This window comes from Lemur catta, chromosome 14, assembly GCF_020740605.2.
Source record: "Lemur catta isolate mLemCat1 chromosome 14, mLemCat1.pri, whole genome shotgun sequence".
Lineage (NCBI taxonomy): Eukaryota > Metazoa > Chordata > Mammalia > Primates > Lemuridae > Lemur > Lemur catta.
In genome coordinates, this window is record NC_059141.1 from 47831042 (window position 1) to 47854834 (window position 23793).

At 50.0% G+C, this 23793-nt stretch overlaps 1 protein-coding gene and 1 non-coding gene across 2 annotated transcripts; one reads left to right on the forward strand and one right to left on the reverse strand.

Annotated features, from left to right (window-relative positions):
• Positions 1 to 1849: 1849 nt before the first annotated feature.
• NEUROG3 (neurogenin 3) lies at positions 1850 to 2516 on the reverse strand. The gene has a single exon (XM_045569329.1). It carries the CDS (start codon positions 2511 to 2513, stop codon positions 1866 to 1868), a length of 648 nt encoding a protein of 215 aa, XP_045425285.1. The 5' UTR covers positions 2514 to 2516; the 3' UTR covers positions 1850 to 1865.
• A 12316-nt stretch (positions 2517 to 14832) lies between these two features.
• On the forward strand, positions 14833 to 14938 carry LOC123650521. The gene has a single exon (XR_006739388.1). It is a non-coding gene; the product is annotated as a small nucleolar RNA U13 (small nucleolar RNA).
• The last annotated feature ends 8855 nt before the right edge of the window (positions 14939 to 23793 follow it).

Sequence of the window (23793 nt, forward strand, 5' to 3'; positions counted from 1 at the left end):
CACCTTTGTGTTGTAACGCACACCACCTATGCACCAGCATCTGGCCCCTGGCAATACTGCGCCCCACTGGGTTGGCCCACTTCTTCGACACTGGACACTTGAGGTGGACCCAAGGAGGCCTCTGGGGTCCAACTAGCAGGTAGGGTGCTTGCCTTCCATTTTCCTATTTCCAAGCAGCAGACAGATGCAGTGGGTTCTTTCAGCTTAGTCCGGCTCCCCTGAGACGGTAGGGCGTCCCAGAAGCCATAAAGGGGAGCTCCACTAGCACCCTAGGGACCAATTTCAGCACACCAGCTTTATTCCACCTTGGAAGTAAGAGAGATCCCAAAGCTAGAAACCTTGAACAGTTTTTTGATCAGTTTTCAATCAAGGCTTTCAGGTATTTGGGAGGGGGTGCCAGAGATTCTAGCGGGACACTCCACCTTCTCTGCTCCCCGCTGCTCAGCTCCACAAGTTCAGGATGCCACAGCCCCAGCAAGCGCGGTGCATAAGATATTCTCAGGAGATGTGCAAGGCCTCTAAGTACCTTGGGAAAATTCCTGGGATGCCCAGCCCTGTAGGTGTTCCAGAGGACTCTGACTCTGTGACTGAGTGATTACTCTCTCCTTTCCCCAAGTGCAATAGTAGCTCTGAATTCGGCCGGTGGAGTCGAGGAAGGGTCATAGGGAGAGTCGGTAGTCTTAGTTGGAGGCTTGTCTATCTTCTAAACCGCTGTTTGAAATAAGACAAATCGCTGGCCCATAAAGAAAACAGGAGGGCTGGACCAATGATTTCTTAAGAGACTTCCAGCTCTTGGAAGCAATTTGCCCGGCCTTCCTCCTGTGCCCAAGGGAGGAGCCCCAGACCCTGAGAAAGAGTGTCACCCCTCACGTTGGACAGTGGCTCCCCTTCCTCAGCAGTAGCAGCTGAGACCCTCCTCTCCCCGCCGCACAACCGAGTCACCTTGCTGAGGCTTCTTGGGGGGAGTCCATTTTTTATTGGCCCAAAATCTCATTCACCAGTCCCTAAATAATCTTACGTACAAAATATAGACTTTTCTCGCTGTGAAATCTCATCAATAAATACGAATGTGTAAAACAAGGGAGGGGTCATATAATTTACCCTACCAAAATTCATTTCAAAAGGCATCATATAATTTACAAACCGATTTTGTTTTTTAAAGACGCATGTCGCTCCCGGCACCGGCGTCGCAGCAGCTCTAGTTTCAGGACGCAGAGAGGCTGGGGCGGTGCTTCCGGCGCCGGCTGGCGCTTTCCCAGCCCGCAGCCTGGTCTCCCACGTCCGGGAGGCCAGCGGCTCCGAAAAGTGCACGATGCGAAGGCAGAGGATCGCCTTCGTGGGTTAAGGCAGAGTGGAGCGCCCTGGAATCCCGGGCTTGCTAGGGAGTAGAGGAGAAGAGAGGCGGCGTCTTTGGAGCGGGGCGAGGGGAGCAAGCGCTGAGAGAAGAGACACGGGTTTAAATCACACCGGGGGAGGGGTGGTGAGAGACAGACCGACAGGCAGACAGACTTGAGTGAGGGTAAGGCGACCAGAGATGGTGGGCGTCTCCGACCGAATAATGCTACCATTTTCCTCTCTGAACGAGATTTTGGGGGTGGCAGCAGGGAGGGGACCTAAAGGTGCACAACCTGCAACGCCCACTTCGAACGGGCAGCGGCAAAGGTTGCGTGAGTTGGCGAGGCCCGGAGGGCCCGGGGGATCGAATTCAGCCTGCCGCCCCCGCGGGTGCCTGGGCGGGCCAGGGGTTAGCCAGCAAGAGGCAGGAGGACCAAGTGCTCTTGAGGGCCGACGCCTCCGCCCACCTTCGACGGCTCCGGCTGCCACCCTCTCTCCCAGCACTCGTGCCCAGTGACCGACTGGTCCCTTCACAGAAAGTCTGCGAAAGCCGGAGCACCCGAGCGCGGGCAGGCAGGGGAGGGGGCCCCGCGCAGCCCGGGGCGCTCCTCTAGCGAGGCGGCCGGGCTCAGGCTGCCAGCCTGGGAGACCGGGGAGTAGAGGGAGCCCCAGTCCCCGGCAGAGCCGCCGTCTGGGCTGCCCAGCTCCCCGTAGGCCGGCGCGGGCGGCTCCAGCCCGTAGAAGCTGTGGTCCGCTATGCGCAGCGTCTGAGTCAGCGCCCAGATGTAGTTGTGGGCAAAGCGCAGCGTCTCGATCTTGGTGAGCTTCGCGTCGTCGGGGAAGGTGGGCAGGACGCCGCGCAGCGCGTCCAGCGCCGAGTTGAGGTTGTGCATTCGATTGCGCTCGCGGTCGTTGGCCTTCTTGCGCCGACTCCGTCGTTGCTTGCTCAGCGCCAACTCGCTCTTGGGCCGGCTGCGCCCCCCGCGCCGCGCCCGGAGCCTCTTCGGGGCCTCTCGGCAGCCGCCCCCTTCCGCCTCGGCGCAGTCCAGGGGCGTGCGCGTGGGGCTGGGCGGGGCGGACGCGGCGCAGGTCACTTCGCAGTCTGAGGCTCCGGGGAAGGGCTGCCCCAGCCCGTGGGTCACTTGGACAGCGGGCGCGCCCGAGGGATGAGGCGCCATCCTGCGGCGGGGTAAGAGGGAAGGGTAAGCAGGGGTCGGTTACCGGGCACAGTCCCGGATACCAACGCCAGATGGGAAAAAAACCCGAGAAAGAGGCACCCCGCCATCTCCCCGCCGGATCTGAGGACCCCTCTTCCCCCCGGCCCCCGCCGGTCCCTTGACCTCTGAGTGTTACCTCTAATAGTTCTAGCTGCGCAAAAGAACAGAGAGCAGTGAGCAACTAGGGCGCGGGGAGCTGAGCCGGCCTTCACCTCCGCAAGTTCAACTGAGCTGCAGGCGCCCCCGCCTGGGAGTCGTCCCAGCTCCAGAGAAGAGTGAAGGGGGTCCCGGGCCTCCGTCGCTCCCACTCCGCGCGGCAGTGAGACCGCGGGGATTTCCTGAACCGCAAGTCGTGTGCCCCTTGGCACGCTTTATCTGCTCGGCCCGGGCCTGGAGCGTGCCTGCCGGGCTGCTGCCCGCGCCACCGGCCAATCAGCGCCGGGGCCCAGGGGCCGCGCCACGCGAGCCCGCTCCTCCCCAGCAGGGCACAGCTGGATTCCGGACAAAGGGCGGGGGTCGGGGGAGGGGAGGGGAGGGACGCTCTGTTTGCTCTCTCCCGCGGGCTCTGTCCCAGCAACTCTCGGTTCCTCAAAGAGCCTTGCCCAGTGAGAAGAGCCTCCTCTGGCTCGCGTCTGGCCGCTCCAGAACTCTTTGCTCGTATCCTATCTTTCTTTGGCATCTGTCCAGACTCTTTCTTAGTACCCTGGAGGGGATTCTGGGACCCCTGTAGGGCAGGCCAATCCCTGCGTGTTAACACGGGGAAATTTAGGCACTGAGAGGAAGGTGGCTTGTCCCAAATGGCACAGCAAGATAGTGGCAGAGAGGGAACAAGAAAGCAGGTGTCCTGGCTTGGAGGAGAATCCACTAATTGTAAATGTCACCCTGCTCTCCTGAGCTATAGGTCAGGTTAGTAAACACACGTGAAGTGGTGTTTCACTGATCCTCTCCATCCTGGGAGGGAGGACAGGGGCAACCACAGAGCAAGAGCCTGCCTGTGTCCCTTCCATTCAAAGACCTTGGCCTGGGTGTGTCCTAGACCCCCTCCACACCTGAAGATGCCACCTCATACTCCCCAGAAGGAGGCACTTAGAAGCTCATCCTACTCCCCAGCCCCCCATCGATCCCACCGCAGAGGTAGACGGTGGTAGTGGGGACGCACCAGGGGACAATCCACCACTACCACTTGTGAGCAGTAGCATAGGTTCTGGCCAGGGCCTGCGGTGGGAAGAGCTCCCAGAGGTGTGAGGAGGTCAGGAGTGGGCCAGGAGTTCACAGTGAGGCCTGGTGTCTTTTGAATACCCATGGTGTGAGAAGCGATCAACTTTTTCTACCTTTAGTCCTTTTGTCCAATCATAAGTGGGCAGGAGCTGCCAGCAGTCACCTGGTCCAGTCCCCTGCCTTGGCATCACACAGGGATGCACAGCGAGCACAGGGTAAGGACTCTCCAAGGCCCTCATTTTGCCCCATGAGCACTGTCTGGAAATCTCTCTAAAGTGAGTCTGAGCACATCATCCCTCCTTTCTTCCCCCGCCCCTCCCTCTTGTCCCCGCCTGGGACACCCATGGTCTTCTGCTTCCGGTCACTAAGGGTGAGGGCTTGCAGCTTCTGCTCCTTTCTCTTGACCTGGTTGTGCCTGGAGGAAGAAGTGGAGGCATGGTTAAGTCTCGGGGTTAGGTCTCTGTAGTTGCTGAAGGCTTCACTTTCTAGTATTTCCCAGATAACCCGAACTTCCCAGAAACTTCGGGAGAGGGCAGGACCCGGCTGGAAGACTGAGGGGGTGGGGAGAGGGGAAGAGGTTAGTCTGCAGGTCTGTCCTAGGGATGCCCTCCCACCACCCAGGCTGCTGGGGGGGGGGCAAAATCCCTCCAAGGTAGAGGGTGAGGTGCTTGGGAACCAGTGAGAGGAGCCTCTAGGACTGGGCTGGACTGGGGGGCTGTCTTGTCGCTCTTGGCTGGCATACTGTGAGCAGGGGCTGCTTTTCTCATAGCAGAGGGAAATGAAGGCTGGGACCAGGGTCAGGGCCAACAAAGGGGACTCTTGAGCTCAAGAGTCCCAAGCTCCACCTTTTTGCTGTGGCTCCTCCCTTAGGTCACCACTTACTACAAACTTGTGTTCCAGCTATAAGAATGGGAACTCAAGGCCCACTTTACAGATGGAAGAGTCAAGGCCCAGAGAAGGGAAGTGACTTGCCCAATGTCGCACTGCAAGTTCTATTTGAACCACATGGAACTCAGGCCGTAAGACTCCCAGTCCTAGATTTTCCCTTGAACCAGCCCCCCTTTTTTCGATTTGGGGGAAATATTTTTCAAGGCAAAATAAGAGACCCCAAAATGCAGAAGATAGAGGAAGTCCTGAGTCTGCAAGGAATGCCAGGGTCAGAATAGAGAGGGAGAAATGGCCGATTTCCCAGCCAAGGGGAACCAGTGCCCACTCATGTTCCATTTTAAACTTTTCTGCTCCATAGCCAAGCCTTGCTTGATTTATACCCCTGCAAACTAGGAACCACGACAGAAAACCCAAAGCATGCTTCCTTGGGGCCCCTGGATCCGGCCAGGCTCTGTGGAGGGACCCGGGGCCATGAGGGGCCAAGCGCCCTAGCGGTTCCCTGGGGGCCTGAGGAGCAGCTTACGGTGGAGGCTGTAGCTGGGAGTGTCACTGCCTTGGCAGGGTCCTGCCTGGAGTGGCTAATGGATACTGACAGGAGCCGCAGAGCGAGCTTCCTGAGCCGGAAAGACTCAGGGGATTCTTGGAACTTTCTTATCAGTAGAGAATTCTGAGAACCTCTTGGAATTCTTATCCAGCCTCCCCACAGCCCCTGTGGCTCCGGGCCCTCCAGGACTTGCAGGCCGCCATCACTCCTGCTATGCGCAAAAAGCAGTCAGGACTAGTAGCGCGCAGCGGCGGGGGAAACCACGTCCTTGCGGAACGCAAGGACTTTCCGCTGCCCTCTCTGGCCAAGAGGCTGGGGCCGGAGATCGAGGAATCCTAGGGAATTAGAGATTCAGGATCGATGCCTTCCCTCTCGGCTGCAGGGGACGCACTGATCACTCTCCAAAATTAATTCCTGTGCTTTTGGTGGCGGAGGCGCAGGCAGTGACGGCTCTGTGCGCGCTGGCTGTGTTTGTGAAATGGCTCTTCCCGGCCCGAAGCAGAGCCTGTTCCCGCAGCCCCCGGTCATCTGCAGCCTTTAAGGCTTCTGGTACCCCCGCACCCCTCTAACTCCTGAGACCTAAGCTTTCCAGGAGGCTGAGCGGCTCTGGGAGAGAGGCGACAGAAAGATGCCTGGAGACCGTGGGCAGATTGGAAAAGAAGGAAGGCAGCGGCTGGCCCTGCCGCCTTCCTGTTGGCTGGGGGGGATTTTAGCATTGCCTGGGGGCTCTTTGAGAATCGCGTGGGGAGGGAGGGGGGCCATGGGAGGCTGAATAGCTAATAGCTTGCCGGAGGAGGGGGCTTCTTTCTCTCGCCTTCAGCTCGGCACTGAAAGAAGGGAAGACAAAAATCTGGCGAGCGAGCTGCTCCGGCCGAGACTGGCCACTTCAAACAGCCCTTCAAACAAAAGGAGACGACGAAAAGAAAGCCCCACCTGTCTCCAGTGTTTGCTAAAATAATAATAAATAGATTTCGTTTAATAAATAATTACAAGAGATTGTAAAGTGGAGTGCTTTGGAAAACATCTACCACGGAGTCGGTGCAGCCAGCCGTCACCTGCTCCCAAGGCGAACAACTTTATTGTTAAGCCACCCCCCAACTAGTTCGCCTCTGATAAACTCTCCCTGGTTTTCACAATGACTGTTTACTCATAGTTAGCACAATATTACCTTTGCCGTGATAAACCCGGAGGGGGGAGACCTGGCCCCTGGCCCCTGGGCACACCTGTCCCAGAAGCTGACACATGGATTTGGCTCCCGGCAGGCCTCCCCCGGGGGCCCTGCCCCGTGTACATTGGCCCAATTGACACTCATTTATAACAGGTTGGCTGCAAGGCCTATCTCGGTCCTATTTGTCTTCTTTTATTGAAAGCATATGGTCTCCAGGGGCTCACCAGCCCCATATTTCATCTGCCAGGAGCTGGGGCGCTTCCGCAGGCTGGTGCTGCCCGGCGCACGGCTCCCCACTCAACGGCTGCTGTGCCAGCTGAGGGGATGGTGGAGGTAGGGTGGGGAGAGATAAGGCGGGCGCCTCACCCGCTTTCAGAGAGAAGCCATTCCCTCAGAGACTCCCCCTCCCCAGGCCCAGGGATCTCGTGCGCTCTTGAAAGGGTGGATAGTTCTTTTTCTTGGGTAGGTGAGAGGGCGCCATATGCCACCCCCTAGGGCGCACGAGGGAGCTCCGGCCCAGGGAACCTTCAAACAAAGGGAGGAGAGGTCCCGGGCGCTCAGGAGTGCCCGAGGTCTTTATTTCCAGATCCCCCTCCCTGTCCAAGGCCGCCTCCCCCAGGCGGCCGCAGCTCGCGCGCAGTGCCTGGAAACAAAGTGTCCACATTATCCCCGCCGACGGCTGGGGCGGTGAATGCGTGAAAAGGTGCATTGCGCACCAAGACACCTGTTGAAGCGGCGCCTCTTCTCAGAGCCTCTTTGCTCTGCGCTCGGTTAGGAGCTGCGCGAGGACTGGGGGGTGGGAGGAGGGAGAGATACTGTGATTTGTGGCGACATATGTTGAGCAGATCGGTGTGTACTCTTCACAGGGACACATGCACCCTCGCTCCCATACACACCCCGCGAGAAGGAGCAGCTGCTCTCCTCACCTTCTCCCGACATAATACCTGGGCCAGGCGCTTTGGCCTCGCCTTTTGAGACTCCAGCTCTCCCCCACCCTCTCTGTCTTCCGCCCCCACCCGCTGCCCCAATCTTGGCAGCTTTGCTGTAGGACTTTATTGTCAAATTTAACAGATGCACGTTTGTTCCCAGCGCCTGGCCCCAAACACACACACACACACACACACACACACACACACACACAGGCACCCACAGAAAACGCGACCGATGACACAGATGCGGAGCGTGAGATGCCCATATGTCCCCCTCTGAGCCCGCCCGGGCTGGAGAAACAAACAGGCTGTGTGATTTTCCCTCCCCAGAAGGAAATAAACAACGGAAGCTGGTGGGGGCTGGGAGGCCACCTCCACGAGGCTCCAACTTGGCGCTTTTGCGCTGTGGCGCAGCGGTGCACGGCGCAGTGCTGGCAGCCGAGAGCGCATGGCTGCGGACGCAGAGCGCGGGCCGCAAGGCGTCTGGGAGAGGGACCCCTGGGCTGAGCCGAGAGGGCCCAAGGTCTGCGGGTGCCCTCTGGGCACTGCCTGACTTCTGGCCCTCGCTTGATCTCTGGGCTTCTGAACTCCCGCGTGGTGAAGGCGCTGCAGTCCCCCCGGGATTCCCAGGAGTTGGTGTCCAGCTGAGGCACACTAGCCAAGAGTCCACTTGTCTCCATTAGCCGCCCGACTCCGAAGCGTTTCCGGAACCGGGCTTCGGTGATAAAACACGATGGGAAGAGCACTGGATCCACATGCGGGTGTGGCGGGGGAGGGCCTGGCTCGCCCACTACCCCGGTGCCACTGGAAGCGAATTGTTTCTGTGGGCCTCTGTTTCCCATCTATTAAAGGAAAAAGCTGCCAGCGAAATACTTGGTAATTTCATTTTCGCCTTTGCAAAATTTGGAAGTCTTGGACATCAGTGGGCCTTCCCCTATGAGTGAAGGAAACCCAGAGAGTGCAACTCCCCTCCCCCAACACACACACACACACACACACACACACACACACACACACAATTTTCTCAGATCTGAGTTTCTGGCCAGTTGGTCTTTCCCCAGCATCTGAAGGGCTGGGGGCATGACGGTAGTGGGGAAGGGTAGGTGTGGCACTGGGGGTTTAGGGAGCCATCCTCTCTGCCCCCTCCATCTCTCAACTCTTGGGGTACAGGCAACCCATGAGTGACCGTGACATTTAGTGACAGCTCAGCCGTACTTTCCGCTTCGAGGCTTTCACCTTCATTTCTTCCAGTGCTGGCAGGGAGCTGGGAAGCTGGGTGGAGGGCTTGTGGCCACTGAGTCCCTTCCTCCCTCCAGGCTTGTTTTTGGAGAAACATGTGCCCTGACCACCAACAGTGCGCACTTGGATCAGCTTTTCTCATTCCCAGAGATAGGGGCGGCCTCCCTCAGTCTCACACAAATGTTCAGTATTTTCTCTGTGTGAATTTACTTCCCTGAAAGTGATCCTCACATTTCCAAGATCCACTGGCCCAGGGCAGGGGGCATTCTCTTCTGGGAATTCCTCTGTAGAAGTCAGGCTTGCTGGCCCTTCCTCAGTTCCCCAACCCTGACACCTCCCTCCCTGCCACCCCACCGGGATGCTGTTTGGCAGCATCAGGAAGAACCAGAGAGTCTCGGAATTGATATGAGCTTCGGTGAGAGCAGGAGGAATCTATCCACCTCACTTCTTTAGGTCACCATGGATGAGATATTCACCTCCACCTCCAGCTATCAGGTTGGGAAGGCAGGAAGAGGACAGGGTGGTATGTAGGGAGAGGCAAGAATTAATTCTAGATTAACCCAGTGCAAAAAACCTAGAATGAAGTGCAATGGGTTTTTCCATGCAGTACTTAGAACACCTAATTCTATTCATGTAGAAGTTTGAAGGAGGTGTATTACCTTACACACTTGCATAACCTCTGGGGCAGCCAGAAAGGGATTTTTTTTTAATTCCCATTTTGCACCTGAGCGATCTGAGTCTCAAGGTCCCAGAGCCAAGACTGGCAGTCAGCTTCCCTTGCATGCACTCCGGTTAGCTGGCAGAGAATCTTCATTTTTGTCACCTTCCCAGACTCCAGGATCTGGGCCAGTGGATATCAGAAATGTAAGGATCACATTCAGTGAAATAAATTGTCACTGCCCACACCCCAGGGTCTTCACCCTGCAACACTTTAGAGCCCTTCAGAGGTGGGCAAGTCTCAGTAGGGGCTTTGCGGGCACAAGGAATTGAAGGGTTTGGGAGCAATAAATAAAGGAGACTTTTCCCTCCTCTCCCTATGGCACCCTTGTGCCTCCCCTGGCTCTCCATTAATGCTGTGGGGACAGGGCCAGGATTGCATGGCCTTGAGAGTAAGATCTTCCTTAAATTTTGTACCTAAGGCACCTTATCTGCCCCATCCCAGTCCCAGCCCTGCTTGGGGGCAAAGCCTCATATTTCTCCTTTTTTAGACTTTAAAGCAGGTGGTCTCAACTTTTTTTGATTATGTAGCCCTATCAGAAAACCATTTTGGTCACACCCTCCAAAATATGTTAGCAATTCTTGATTCTTTTTTTTTTTTTTTTTTTTTTTTGAGACAGAGTCTCACTCTGTTGCCCAGGCTAGAGTGCCATGGCGTCAGCCTAGCTCATAGTAACTTCAAACTCCTGGGCTCAAGTGATCCTCCTGCCTCAGCCTCCCGAGTAGCTGGGACTACAGGCATGTACCCCCATGCCTGGCTAATTTTTCTATATATATTTTTAGCTGTCTATATAATTTCTTTCTATTTTTAGTAGAGACGGGGTCTTGCTCTTGCTCAGGCTGGTCTCGAATTCCTGAGCTCAAACAATCCGCCTGCCTCGGCCTCCCAGAGTGCTAGGATTATAGGCATGAGCCACCGTGCCTGGCCATGATTCTTTATATATTATGTACAATATAAAGTATATGCAAAGTATGATTTATTTATAATTTATAGATATAGTTCTGTACCAGGAAACATAAAGTAGTGGAAAGGAGGATGGGATTTTGACCCAGACAGTCTGGGTTCCTAATAGCTGAGTAGTGCTGGCTTATTGGCTCAACCTCTCTGAGACACTGTCACTTTCTTACCTGTACAAGGGGCCAGTAGTAGAGTACCTGCTCCACAGGGCTGAAGTGATCTAATTTGAGTAAAGTGATTAGCAATGGTAGGTAGTGAGTGCTCAGTCACTTATGAATAAATATATGTGCATTGTAAAACATACCCCCAAAGAAATTTGCACCCAGGAAATAAAAATAAATGTAACTAGAAGGCTTAACATGTGGCTCTTCTCCTGCTGCCCCCTCCACGCAACCCACTTCAGAGCCCGCTGTCTTAGGCAAATGTGTAACAGTTCCATCCATGGCTATGACGCAGGGTTATATTTGACCAGCATTTTCTCACCCATTATTTCTCATCAAACCAGTGAGGTATCATGGTCGGAGATCAGCCAGCATCCCATTTTGCATATCAAGAAACTGAGGCTGGCCGGGCACGGTGGCTCATGCCTGTAATCCTAGCATTCTGTGAGGCCAAGGCAGGTGGATTGTTTGAGCTTAAGGAGTTCGAGACCAGCCTGAGCAAGAGTGAGACCCCATCTCTACTAAAAATAGAAAGAAATTATATGGACAGCTAAGAAATATATATATGGAAAAATTAGCCGGGCATGGTGGCGCATGCCTCTAGTCCCAGCTACTTGGGAGGCTGAGGCAGGAGGATCGTCTAAGCCCAGGAGTTTGAGGTTGCTGTGAGCTAGGCTGATGCCACGGCACTCTAGCCTGGGCAACAGAGTGAGACTCTGTCTCAAAAAAAAAAAAAAAAAAAAAGAAACTGAGGCTTTAGAGGGGTGATGTGACTCATCCAGAGGCACTGTTTGTACCATGGAGTGGGGATGAGAATAGGCCTTCTGACCCCAAGTCCACCCTGGCTCTGTGTCATGCTGTGGGTCCTGCCTATGAGCTCATGAAACGGATCCAACTCAGGCCTCTTGCTGAATAACTGCCAAAGAAGGAGGTGCAGGCTGATCTATGAGGCTAGCTGGCGGTGCTTGCATAGGGGTCATTCATTCTTTCCCATCAGAGGCCATCATGGGCTTGGAGCCCATGATCTTATGGGCATATGACCTTATTTGGTGAGTGGGATACACTTTGCAGATGCAAGTGTAGAAGGGAGCACTTTTTTGCAGAGCTTCAAGTCTGCACAGGAAACTACAAATCAACCTCCTGTCAATGCAATCGCCCAGACATCAGTACAGCCCAGGTCAATTGGGCACACCTTACCTCTGTCCCATAAATGTTTATGAAGGATCATTATGATAGTGTGATGACCAGCTGTTCCCCATACTCACAGAGATTAGACCCAGGGAAAGTGGTTTGAATTGGACAAGCAGGGATTTGGGCTATTTATAGCCGTGTCTTTCCTAGCAGATAAACGTGGTGAGAGTCCTCTTTGGATGAGGTTGAGTTCTCTTTGAAAAGACCTCCTATTCTCTGGCCTGGAACAGTTGTGCAGCCTGCTCACAGGAAGGGGGATGGAACGGACGATCCCAGAAGGTGGCTGTCTCCCCCTATGATTTTGTCACCGTGGGTAGTTAGGATGACTATTCAGTTGACTAGAACACGAACTGGGAAGTCATCTTCTGTGGAAGGGATGCTCATCTACCTGCCACAGAAACCCTTCAGGATCGTGGGTGGAAATCATTACCATAGTCCTTCACCTGAGTGAATTGGAATTAACATCAGCCACCCCACAGCACAAGCCCCTGGTGTGCCGAGTGTTTTGAGAAATACCAGGAACCAGAGGATTATCCCCGAGAAAGACCTTCTCCAGCACATGGTCCCAAACCTTCTGTTGACAAATGATTGGGAAGTGAGGCTTAGAAAAGAAATGTGACTTGTGCAAGGTCACACGGTGAGAGAGGCCGGGTCAGACCCAAATCTCTGCTATGCCATGGTCAAGTCCCAGGCCCTTGCTCTGCATGACTCTCATTTGTACCCATCACACGCTGCCTCGTACGTGGAGGGCCTTCTCTTGAGTGGGCATGCGTGTCTCCCTTAATAGGTGACAAGCTCCTTGAGGACAGGGGCTGTGTCATGTTGAGAATTCAGCAAGGACACTGTAAATGGTAGGTCTCCAAAGGAGACAGGATAGATGGGCCCTGGGGAGGTGAAGGTTATGTGAGGTCTGGGCATCTGGGCAGCCAGCAGGTGGCTGGCAGGACCTGGAGCGAGTACGAGGGGCTGATCAGACCCCCATGTCTGCTGCAAAGTCTGATGAACATCAATGACTCCTTTCTGTCCTTGTACAGAACACGAAGGGCTGGTCCCCAAACCTAAATGCCTACAGGGGTCAGGCAATGTAAAGGAGGGAAGAAGGAGCATCGTACTACATCATGGAGAGCCCAGACCTCATCTGAAGTGGGTGGCGCCACAGTGCTATATCTAATTGCTCCATGAGGCAATGTGGCCAATGTTCACCACATCTTAAGTTTTTTTTTTTTAAAAAAAAAACAACATAAAAGAAGCCAGACATCTGGATTCTGTTTTGTAAAACAGCACTGAATGGATCAAACAGAACCCATTTGTGGGCTGAGTGCAGCTCACAAGGTCTTCTGCCAGTACTGGCACAGCGGGTTAAATTTATTGCATCAATCAGGGGAGGCTGTGTTATGTTGTGGTAACAAACAACCCCAGAATTTCAGTGGCTTTAACAAATCGAATTTTATTTCCTGCTCCTGCCATATGTTTACCAGAGTTGCAGGTGCACTCTGCTCTTTGTAGTCACTCGGGGACCTAGGCTGCTGGAGTCACTGTGGCAGGGAGAAAGGACTGTGGTAAATTGCACACAGGCCCCTAAAACTTTTGTGTAAATGTGACAGGTGTAGCTTTTGCACACGTTTAATTGACGAAACCAGGAGTGGCTATGAGTGTCCCCCTCAATAGACGATGAGCTCCTTGAGGACACAGACTGTGTCATGTTGAGAATTCAGCAGTCACATGGCCATGCCCAATTCTAGAAAGGTTAGGAAAGTGCCATCCTACCATCTGTCCACAAACAAAGAGTAGCATTGACATCAGTGCCCACCATGTCCCCTCAATATCTGCCTCAGCATGCCAGAGGCTGTGACTTATGATCACTTGCAGTTCTTTGCCTGAGGGCTTTTTCTCCGGCCATGGAGTCATGCTTGACCAAAGCGTATGACAGGCTGGAAGAACCAGGGGGTTAGTGCCTCTGAGAGCATCCTCCAGCCAGTGCTGGGGGGGATTGGTGGATGAATACCGCAGTGCTACTCTCAGTTGGATGACTCTGAGGCATGCTCTCCCCCATGCCCTAGAGATCCCAGTGGGACTGAGCTCCAGTTACCCACAGTGTATCCTTAAGTGACCTCCTTCCCTTCCCCACTTCCCTAGCCCCCACCTATGTTTCCTGGGATTGCCTCCTGAGTAAACTACCTGTGCTTGAGTCTTTCCCCAGGGTCTGATTCTGGAGTTACCCAAACCAAGGCAGCAAGGAAAACAAGAATCTTTGTGAACATCCTAATGGCTACCACACTTATCCACTGAACGGGCAGTTGGCCTGGCCTTTGCAGAGGTGGAGGATGTTAAGGATGATGAAATACTTTAGTGACCTCCAGCAGAGAGTCATCCTCTGATTTCTTCATCTGGGTAATAAAGGGAACACAAAAGCGAGGGTTGTGTCAACCCATCCCACATTTATTGAACACCTTTTCTCTGTTGCTTTGATATCTCTAGGGTTTGCTTTATTCTCATGACTCAAGATGGTCACCACCATGTCCAAGTGCCAGCTAGAAGGACGATGCAACAGGAAAAGGACAGGCACATCCCTCCCTTTAAAGGCACAAGTTGGAAGTTGTATACATCGCTTTTGCTTGCATTTCCATTGGTTAATGCTTAATCACATAGTTTCATTTAGCTGCAAGGAAGGCTGGGAAGTGTAATCTGTAGTCTGGGTGGACATATGCCCAGCTATAAAGTGGAAATCTATTAACAACCGTCTTTGCCATACTTAGTTATTGAAAAATATGAGTTTTTCTTCCTTAGACTGGAGATTGTCAATGTAGTACCCCAACCCCAACCCCAGCCTAGGAGCTCCCCGGGATTGCGAAATTCAGAAGATGTTAGACAATATTCTGTGAGCATTTCATGAGATTATTTGAAGGAGTCCATGACCCCCCTCTTCTCAGATATTAAGAACAACCAACCCATGGTCTGAAGGTTGTTGAATGATGTCAGGCACGTCATACAACTTCTTTGGTTTTTCTTAAAAACAAAATTTATTTGAGAATTACTTTTTCTTCTGTAGACATATGCTGAGCCTTTGAGTGAATGAAAAGCTTTGAATAAAAATTATGACAAAACAAAATGAAGAACTTTAGGTCATTCAGCACACACTTACTGAGGTCTGAAATGGGCCAGGCACTGTGGTCCATGCTGGGAATACACCAGTCCTTGCCTCAAAAGCTCAGAGTCCAGTGGTGGGACAGGCACCTGACCATGAATTACAGAACTGTTGCATGCCTGATCCTTTTGTATTAATGTTCATAAGTGTGACGACTGGGTGTTCAAGCACATGTTTGAGATGTGCCTCCCTCAAACCGTGTTATGTTGGCACATTACCCATCTAACATGAACTTAGGGGGAAAAAAAAGATGTGTTGCATGTCTGCTGCCCCAGAGTAGGCCCTGGGGTATCCCAGGAATCTGTAAACTTAAAAATCCTCCAGGTGACTTTGATATGAAGCCAGAGGTGGGGTCAGACTATAGATGACCAGATTATAAGCTTTTGATGGGGTCACTGCAGGCAAAGCTGCAGGAACCAAGGCTGGCAGGAAGAGTCCTGGGGCTCTGGATTCTAACACCAGCTCTGTGTAGACTGCTCCTTTGCTAAGTGGGAGTTATCATCCACCCCTCCATGAAAAGGCAGCACGGCGGGGAGTGATCAAGCACACTGATTCCAGAGTTAGGCAGGCAGGTTTGAATCCATGGTGGGTATATTTCTTACTCTCTTGTGACACTGGACAAACTACTTAATTTCTTTGGCTACAATTTTTTATCTATAACATGGAGGAAATAACAGTACTCATCCCTAGGGCTGCTCTAGGATTAAATGAGCTAATATAAGTCCAGCACTTAGAATAGTGCCCAGTTCATAGCAAGGGCAATGCTTTATCGAGGGTTACTATGTGCTGGCCACTGGGTCAGTGATGGGGATGTCCAAAATCTATGGTGACTTATAGGGCTGACAGTCAGTCTGCTTGGGGAGGCAGACATTGACAAAGCAATCACACCCTGGTGAGAACAATGAGTGACACGCTTCTGGGCACAGTGAGAGCTATGGTAGGAGGAACCAGGGGCCAGGGAAGGTGTTCTAGGGAGGGGACCAACATACATAAAGGCCTGAAGCAGGAAGGAGCATGGCACATTTGATGAAGTGAAAGGGCCTTGTGTAGGGAGCACAGAAAACAAGGAGAGAATTTCACTATGAAGCTGGACACATGTTAGGGCTGGGGCCTGCAGAGCTTTGTGAGTACTTACTCTGAGAGCAACAGGAAGCCACTATGGTTTTGAGCTGGGGACTGACATGTTAATAATGTACATTTATGAAGGGATCAGTGTGTATGTGAAGAGGAGATTGGAATGAACAGAGGGAAGCCAGGAGGCCTGTCTGGGCAGGAGAGGATCGGGCTGACCGGGGTCAGGGCGGTGGGCATAGAGAGAAGTGGGTGGATTTAGCTGGGAGAGGGAGAGTGGGCAGGTCTGGCGATAGATTGAATATGGGGCATTAGGGAGGGGATGGTAGAAATGATGGAGGTGCCTTGTAATGAGATGGAAACCTCTGGAAGACATGTGTTTTGTATCTTTGAGATGTCCAAGTGGAGACGTTGAGTGGATTGTCGGCCACATACAACTCTTGGTACATCGGTGAGCCAACTGACTATAGCCAGCATTTGGGTGTAGATGAGACAGCTTATGGAAGGAGTATGGAGTGAAATAAGAAAGGCTTCGGAATGAGTCTCAGGAGCTCCAACTGTTAAAGGCAGAAGAGAGGAGGAGAAGCTGGCTAGAGAGATGGATAGGGTGTGGCCAGAAAGGGAGGAGGGTAGCCTGGAGGGTGTGCTGGCCTAAAGGCCAAGGGAGGGATCTCTCTGCCTGGAGCGAGTCACCATGTGCAAGTGAGCTTGGGAGAGAGTTGAGTATTTCCTATAGGGGTAAGAAAGCCTTGGCATTATAGATGCAGAGCTGCTTAAGAAAGTGTTCTTCAAACAGAGGGCTCTGTAGACATATGAGATGTAGATTACTACACACCTGGGTGGGTGGTGAGAACTTAAAGTGCAGGGCAGGGAGACAACATGGAATTAATCCCTGATCTTGTTTTTCAGTCAGTCCTTGATGGTTCATTTTTCAACCCCTAGGGTATGGCACAAGGACGTTCGAGAAAGTCTGGAAAGAACAGATAAGAGGAAAAACTAGGAGAAGGTAGGAGGTGATGGTTCTGAAATATTAAAATATACAGTTTTCTGAAATGCTGTGTCTTGGGGAAAAAAGCTGTTTCCCCTTCTGCAGTGGCCTTACCAGGCCTTCCAGCTCCAACATGAATCTCCTGTCTTTGAATGCCCACATTGCGTTGTATACGGTCAGAGGGCCCATGTCATTGTAAAGGAGGTGAGGAAGTAGACACATGATCATGGGATCCACATATGGCACTGGCAAGAAATTGCTTGCCTGACAGAGCCTTGGAATGACTGAAGGCACAACTGAGTCAACAAGGATGGAACACCATCCTCTAGAACATAGTATACACCCTAAATCAACATTTGTTATATGGTGCTGTGTATGTGGTAGGGTAGACCACAATCAAGAGGGTGGAAGCAGGAGTAGCTCCACTTTCCATCACTGAAACAATGACCTTCTTGGGGAATTTTGTTTCCTGTCCCCACCACTGTGGGCACGGAGACCCTATGATCCCAAAGGGGAATGTTCCTCCAGGAGATAAAGCAAGAGTACCATTGAACTACAAGTTAAGGCTGCAGTTGAACTATAAGTTAGGCCAAGCTCCCTGGAGCAGGAAGATGAGTAACCATCCTGGCAGGAGTAAATGATCTTGATCCCCAGAAGCATGTAGGACTTCTGCTATATCATGTAGCCAGGGAGTAATAGGTATGCTACCCAGGCGATCCACCTGGGAGCATCTTGGAATGCCCTTTCCCAATTTTGGTGGTTAATGGACTCGTACAGTGGCCATAGCCTTAGTATAGCATGGTGACAAGGGCTCAGACTTCTCAGGGATGAGGTATCTGGGTCATACCATCAGGTAAGCCACTGGGACCAGCACAGATGCTGTCTGTGGGTGACAGAAATCTAGAATGGATAGAAAAGGAAGATGGTTATGTGTGTCAACTGTGGCCCAAGACCAAATGCAGCAGCAGGTATTGTTTTCTTTTAAGTGGGGCCTTCATTTTTCAAGTTCCCCTCCTGGAAAGAAAAGCCCCACAGAATTCTACAGAAATTGCACTCAGAACTTATATAAAGATGTGAATCTGAGACCCAAGCAGCACAAGGGATAGACTATGGTGGATGCTGTGATGCTCCATCCAGAATGCCTTTGGCAGGGAAGGACTTACTCCCCCAGATACTAGCAGTGCTGTTAGCTCTCAGTCCTCTTCAGAAGTGGCCTTCCCTTAATATAGTTGCCTGATCCAAGGTCATGTTCCTTTCTTGGGGAAGCTTGCATATGATGACTGGTCAAAGTAGGCATAGAAATCCATCCCTGTCATCCCAACTGGGGACACTCTCAAGGGCCATCCCAGTTCAAAGCTCCCTTCCTGTAGACTAAGGTCTCTATTGAGACCACATCTCAGCCCAACTTGTCCCTCTTCCCAATCCTGCTTTCTTCCTCTCTTTTCTCATTTAGAGGTGTTAGACCTAAGAGAACTCCTTCCTAAACTTCTTGCACAGTAATCTCCAACTCAGTTTGCTTCTTGAGGAAGCTGACTTGAGACACCGCTTTGCAGATTCAGTGTTTTGGAAATCATAACAGAATGGCTGAATTTTCAGAGCTGGAAGGGATCATAAGGACTATCTAGTAATAGCTCACAACCATGTCATCTTATAAATAAAGACCCCAAAGTTCAAGGCGAGACTGGGACTTGCCCAAAGTTAGATGCTAGATCTAATCACTTCCAGCCTTCTGTTTGGTTCGGGTTGTATGAGGGATGGTTTGCTGATTTAATCTACTATGACTCATTTGAAGTCATAGTTTAATGTGTGGGCTAGCCAACCATGGCTGAGCATCTGTATTTGTAAAGAAAGTTTTACTGAAACACAACTATGCTCATTCATTTAGGCTCTATGACAGCACAGTTCAGTAGGCACAATGAAAACTGTATGGCCTGCAGTGCCTAAAATATTTACTAACTGGCCCTTTACAAAAAAAGTTTGCTGACCATTGTTTTAACAGCTGAACTGGTCAAGATCCAGTCAGGTAAACAGAAAGAACTCTTTGTACTTCAACTGAAAGAATTTAATATAGGGAATTGGCCAAGCAAGTGTTGGAAGTCTGAAAAAGCAAAAAGGTTACACCAAGGGAACAAAGAGTAATAATTACAGGAAGCAGTTATGACCTCTAAGATGGGGATGGGGGGAACAAAGGGAAGGGTTGGGCTATTAGAACCTAGAAGCTAGAGCACGGGTGCTAGCAGGGGTGAAGCCAGAGCTCAGACCTCTGAGGAAGCATCGGCTAGTGCTGATACCACTAAGGGGGTGCAATGAGGCTGGTGCTGAGATTGCCGAAGGAAGCTGGAAACTTCTAGCCTAGAATCAATATCTGCTGTTCCCAAGGCGATGCTGAAAAGAAACACCAGCAAACAGAAAGGAGCAAGTCCCTTCTCACCCCTTCCTGCCTCCCAGTCTCCCTCTAGGGTCCTTTATACGGTCAAAACTTTACAGGGAGTCAATTGGCAAAACAATTAGCCAAACAAAGCCTGTGGTTTGGACAGCCAGCCCCAGCACAGCAGAGCAGAGTACAGAAGGAAGTGAGGAACAAAAGTGCAATTATCTATCCCCCAATGGGCAAGAAAGATGTTAGAGCCACAAGTTAACTGAGGTCTCAAGCTCTTCTCAGGCCTGACATCATTGGAAAAGCAGGAGCAGAGTCCCAAAAACAATAAACCTATGCCCCATAGACTTGCCCTGCACAAGCCCTGGATGTCGTCTTCCATTTGTGGGGCAAGTTCCAGGAAAAATGGTTAGGCTAATGAGTCTGAGTCAAAGATGGGCTTTGAGGTCTATTGGGATAAACCTGTGTCCCAGTAAAGACACATTCTCTTCCACTCCAGGAGAAGTCTTGCCAGATATATCTTCTTCCTTTATGGCTAAAATTAATCTTATAAGTGAGTCTCATTAGCTCTGATTTGTCTGACTGAAGTTGTGTGTCCATCTCTTAACCAATCACTAGGGAATACTCTGATTGGCTTAGCCTAGGTCCCATGCTTCATCCCTGGAATACTGTATGAGGATGGGGAGAGGAAATGGGGGATCCATTTCACCTGAACCCCATAGACTAAGAATGGGGAAGGAGTACCCCCAATGTCAAATCACAGAAGTCTTCTATGTCTGGCTTATTTTACTTTTCATAAAGTCCTCAAGGTTCATCCACATTGTTACAAATGACAGTATTTCCTTCTTTTTAAAGGCTGCATAGTATTCCTTTGAATGTGTATACCACATTATCTATTCATCTATTGATGGAAACTTGGGTTGATTTCACATCTTTGCTATTGTGAGTAATGCTACAATGAACATGGGAATATAGATATCTCTTTGAGATACTCATTTTATTTCCTTTGAATATATACCCAGAAGTGGGATTGCTGGAGCATATGGTAGTTCTATTTTTAATTATTTGAGGAACCTCCATACTATTTTCCATAATGGCTATGCCAATTTACAGGCCCACCAACAGTGTGCAAGGGGTCACTTTTTTCCACATCCTCATCAATACTTGTTACCTTTTGTCTTCTTGGTAATAGCCATTCTAACAGATGTGAATTGATATCTCATTGTGATTTTTATTTGAATTTCCTCAATGATTAATGATGTTTCCTGGAGACAGCAGATATTTGGGTTGTGTTTTTTCATCCATTCAGCTAGCCTATGTCTTTTAAGAGGAGCATTCAGTCTGTTAGGATTAATTGATAGTACTGATATGTGGGATTTTGGTCTGTTCATCCTGTTGGATAGTCCCATTTTGCTTTTTTTTTTTTTATCTCTTGTTCTATTGTTTTATAAGGGTTGTGAGTTTTGGGTTTTGTTTTTTTTTTAGGTGAATTTACATTGGTAGGTATCTGTTGTGCGGTTCTGAGTATTTTGTGTATGGCAGGTCTGGTCATGGAAAATTCCCTCAGTGTTTGCTTGTCTGGAAAAGACTTAATTTCTCCATCAGTTGTGAAACTTAGTTTTGCAGGATACAAAATTCTAGACTGGAAGTTGTTCTGTTTAAGTCACTTGAAGATGGAGCCCCAATTCCTTCTGGTTTATAAGGTTTCTGTTGAGAAGTCTGCAGTTAGCCTTATGGGTTTTCTTTTGTATGTTATTTGATGCTTTTTTTCCTGCTGCTTGCAGAATTTTCTCCTTTATTTTGACTTTGACCAGGTTGATTAGTATGTGTCTTGGAGATGATCTATTTACTATGAATCTTTTTGGTGTTTGATGTCCATTGTGAATCTGTATGTCTGAATTTCTGGTGATACCAAGGAAGTTTCTCTCAATAATTTCCTCAAATAGGTTTTCCATGCTTTTAGCTCTTTCTTCTTCTCCCTCAGGGATACCTATAATTGGAATGTTAGTTCAGTTCACATAGTCCCATACCTCTCTCAGTGATTGCTCAGACTTTTTAATACTCTTCTCTGCCTCTTTGAATGACAGGGTTATCTGAAGAGCCTTGTCTGTAATCTCCGAGATTTTTTCTTCTCCTTGGTTTAGCCTGTTCTTAAAGCTTTCTGCTGTGTTTTGAAATTCCCTAAATGACTCATTCATTTCTTTGAGTTCTGTTATATCCTTTCCTTTGTTGTCTAGCTCTCTCATCACTTTTTCATTGATTTACTGAAATATTTTTTTGGCTTCTTTTTGTTGGTTATCAACTTTCTCTTCAATTCCATTCATCTTATTTGCCATCCATATTCTGAATTCCATTTCTGTCATTTTAGCAATTTCCTTGTGGGTAGAGTCCACTGCAGTAGCTCCATTGTGTTCCTCTATGGGTGCTGAATTATTTTGTGAGCTCCACCCTTCTTGTGTTACCCTTGCCCTCTGGTTGCAAAGTGGTGCTCCTGAACTTGCCGGACTTGGTTGATATGGCACTGTGGGCTGGGATCTTCCTCACTGGAGGACCCACCCTAGTCTGACAGTGTGGCTTTCCTTTGTGGGGAGGGGGGGATGGGTATTTCCCCAGGACACTGCATCTTGGACCCACACAGTATTCTCCCATCAGTTCTGACCACGTGGGCTCCCTCGTCTCCTGAGTCCAACTCCCAGACCTCCTCCCTGTGTCCCCCTGCAACCTGCTTGTGTCCAGGGGGCATGGGATCCAGCCCATGTGTCTGACATTTTGGTGTGCATCTCCAAGAAATGCTAGCAGTAAGGGAGGTCCCAGATCAGGCACCCCAGGTCCACCGCAGGTCCTCAAGGGGAAAGGGATGGGCCCCACTCTCTGTGGAAACCTCAGACTGGAGGATGTGCCAGTTGAGGAGGGACAGTCACCTGCCAAATTCTTGGCTCAAACTGCTCTCCCAGTTGCAGTGGGTGGGGGAAGGGCAGGGGAAGACAGGAATCTGAATGGAAGAAAGCTGGCTCTCTGGCCTCTTGGGTCACTCTCTTTGGATGTGTACCCTTCACAGAATGTCCAAGGTCTGGGACCATGCAAGTTTTCACAATTCTGTGGTTGCCACAGTGCTTGGGCTCATGGGGGTGGAAAAGCTTCCAAGCAACTTGGCAGCCCACTGATCACCAAAGGAGTGTAGGAGGGAGAAAGGAATCCTCCCTTTCCCCTTCACTGGGCTCTAAGCCTCTGTGGGTTTGATCCTTGCCAATATCTTTTTTTCCTTTATCTTCTTCCTTCTGTGCTTTGCAATTTTCTTCTGTGAGGTCCCTGGCAGGCTCTGGCACTTATCTCTGTGACCTATACCTGAGCTGTGTCTCTTTGCCCCTTTCTTTTATCTGAAATCCTTCCTTTCCTCTGGGGTGGTCTGGCAAGTGATCTCTCTAGTCAGCAACCTTTCCACTCCTCCTCCTTAACTCCATACCTTTTCATTTTTTTATTCTTTCCTTCCAAAAGTATACTGCCGTTTACCTGTTCCCTCCACCTATTGTGTTATTTATGTTTGTGATATATTTTACTTCTACATGTGTTATAAACCTACTTTACATTATCATTTTTTTTTTTTTTTGAGACAGAGTCTCACTTTGTTGCCCGGGCTAGAGTGAGTGCCGTGGCGTCATCCTAGCTCACAGCAACCTCAAACTCCTGGGCTTAAGCAATCCTACTTGCCTCAGCCTCCCGAGTAGCTGGGACTACAGGCATGCGCCACCATGCCCGGCTAATTTTTTCTATATATATATTTTTAGTTGTCCAAATAATTTATTTCTATTTTTTTTTTCAGTAGAGATGGGGTATCACTCAGGCTGGTCTCCAACTCCCGACCTCGAGCAATCCACCCACCTTGGCCTCCCAGAGGGCTAGGATTACAGGCATGAGCCACCTCGCCCGGCCTACATTATCATTTTTTATTACTTTATTTTTGCTTTAAATAGTCTATTCTTTTAAGGAAATTACAAAAATAAAAAAAAAACATGGTTTTAATATTTACCTACTTATTTACCATTTTTGGTACTCTACTTTTTCCCATAGATCTGAATTCCCATCTGGCATCATTTTCCTTCAGTCTGGAGACCTTCCTTTAGCATTTCTTATAGCCCATGTCCACTGGAGACAAATGATCTCAGATTTCATTTATTGGATAATGTTTTTATTTCACACTCAACTTGAGGATGTTTTGGTTCGTATAATATTTTTGGTTGACATTTTGTCTTTCTCTTTTACCACCTGAATGATGTTATTCCATTGTCTTCTGGTGTTCATTATTCCTGATGAAAAGTCACTTACCATTCATATAATTGATTCTTTATATGTAATTTGTCTTTTCTGATTGTTTTTAGGATTTTTGCCTTATTTTTGATTTTCAGTGGTTTGACTATGATGTGCGTAGGTGTGTTTTTCTTTGCATATCCTATTTGGAGTTTTCTGGTTTTTTTTAATCTTCAAGTCAATGTTCTTCAACATTTGGAAAAATTTTGGTTATTTTTTCAAATAATTTTTTCTACCTCAATTTTACTTTTTTTGGTAGGACTTCAATCATATGCATTTAAATAATTCGTTGTCTCACAGGTGCCCAAAATTCTGTTTAATGTTCTTCATTTTTTTTCTCTC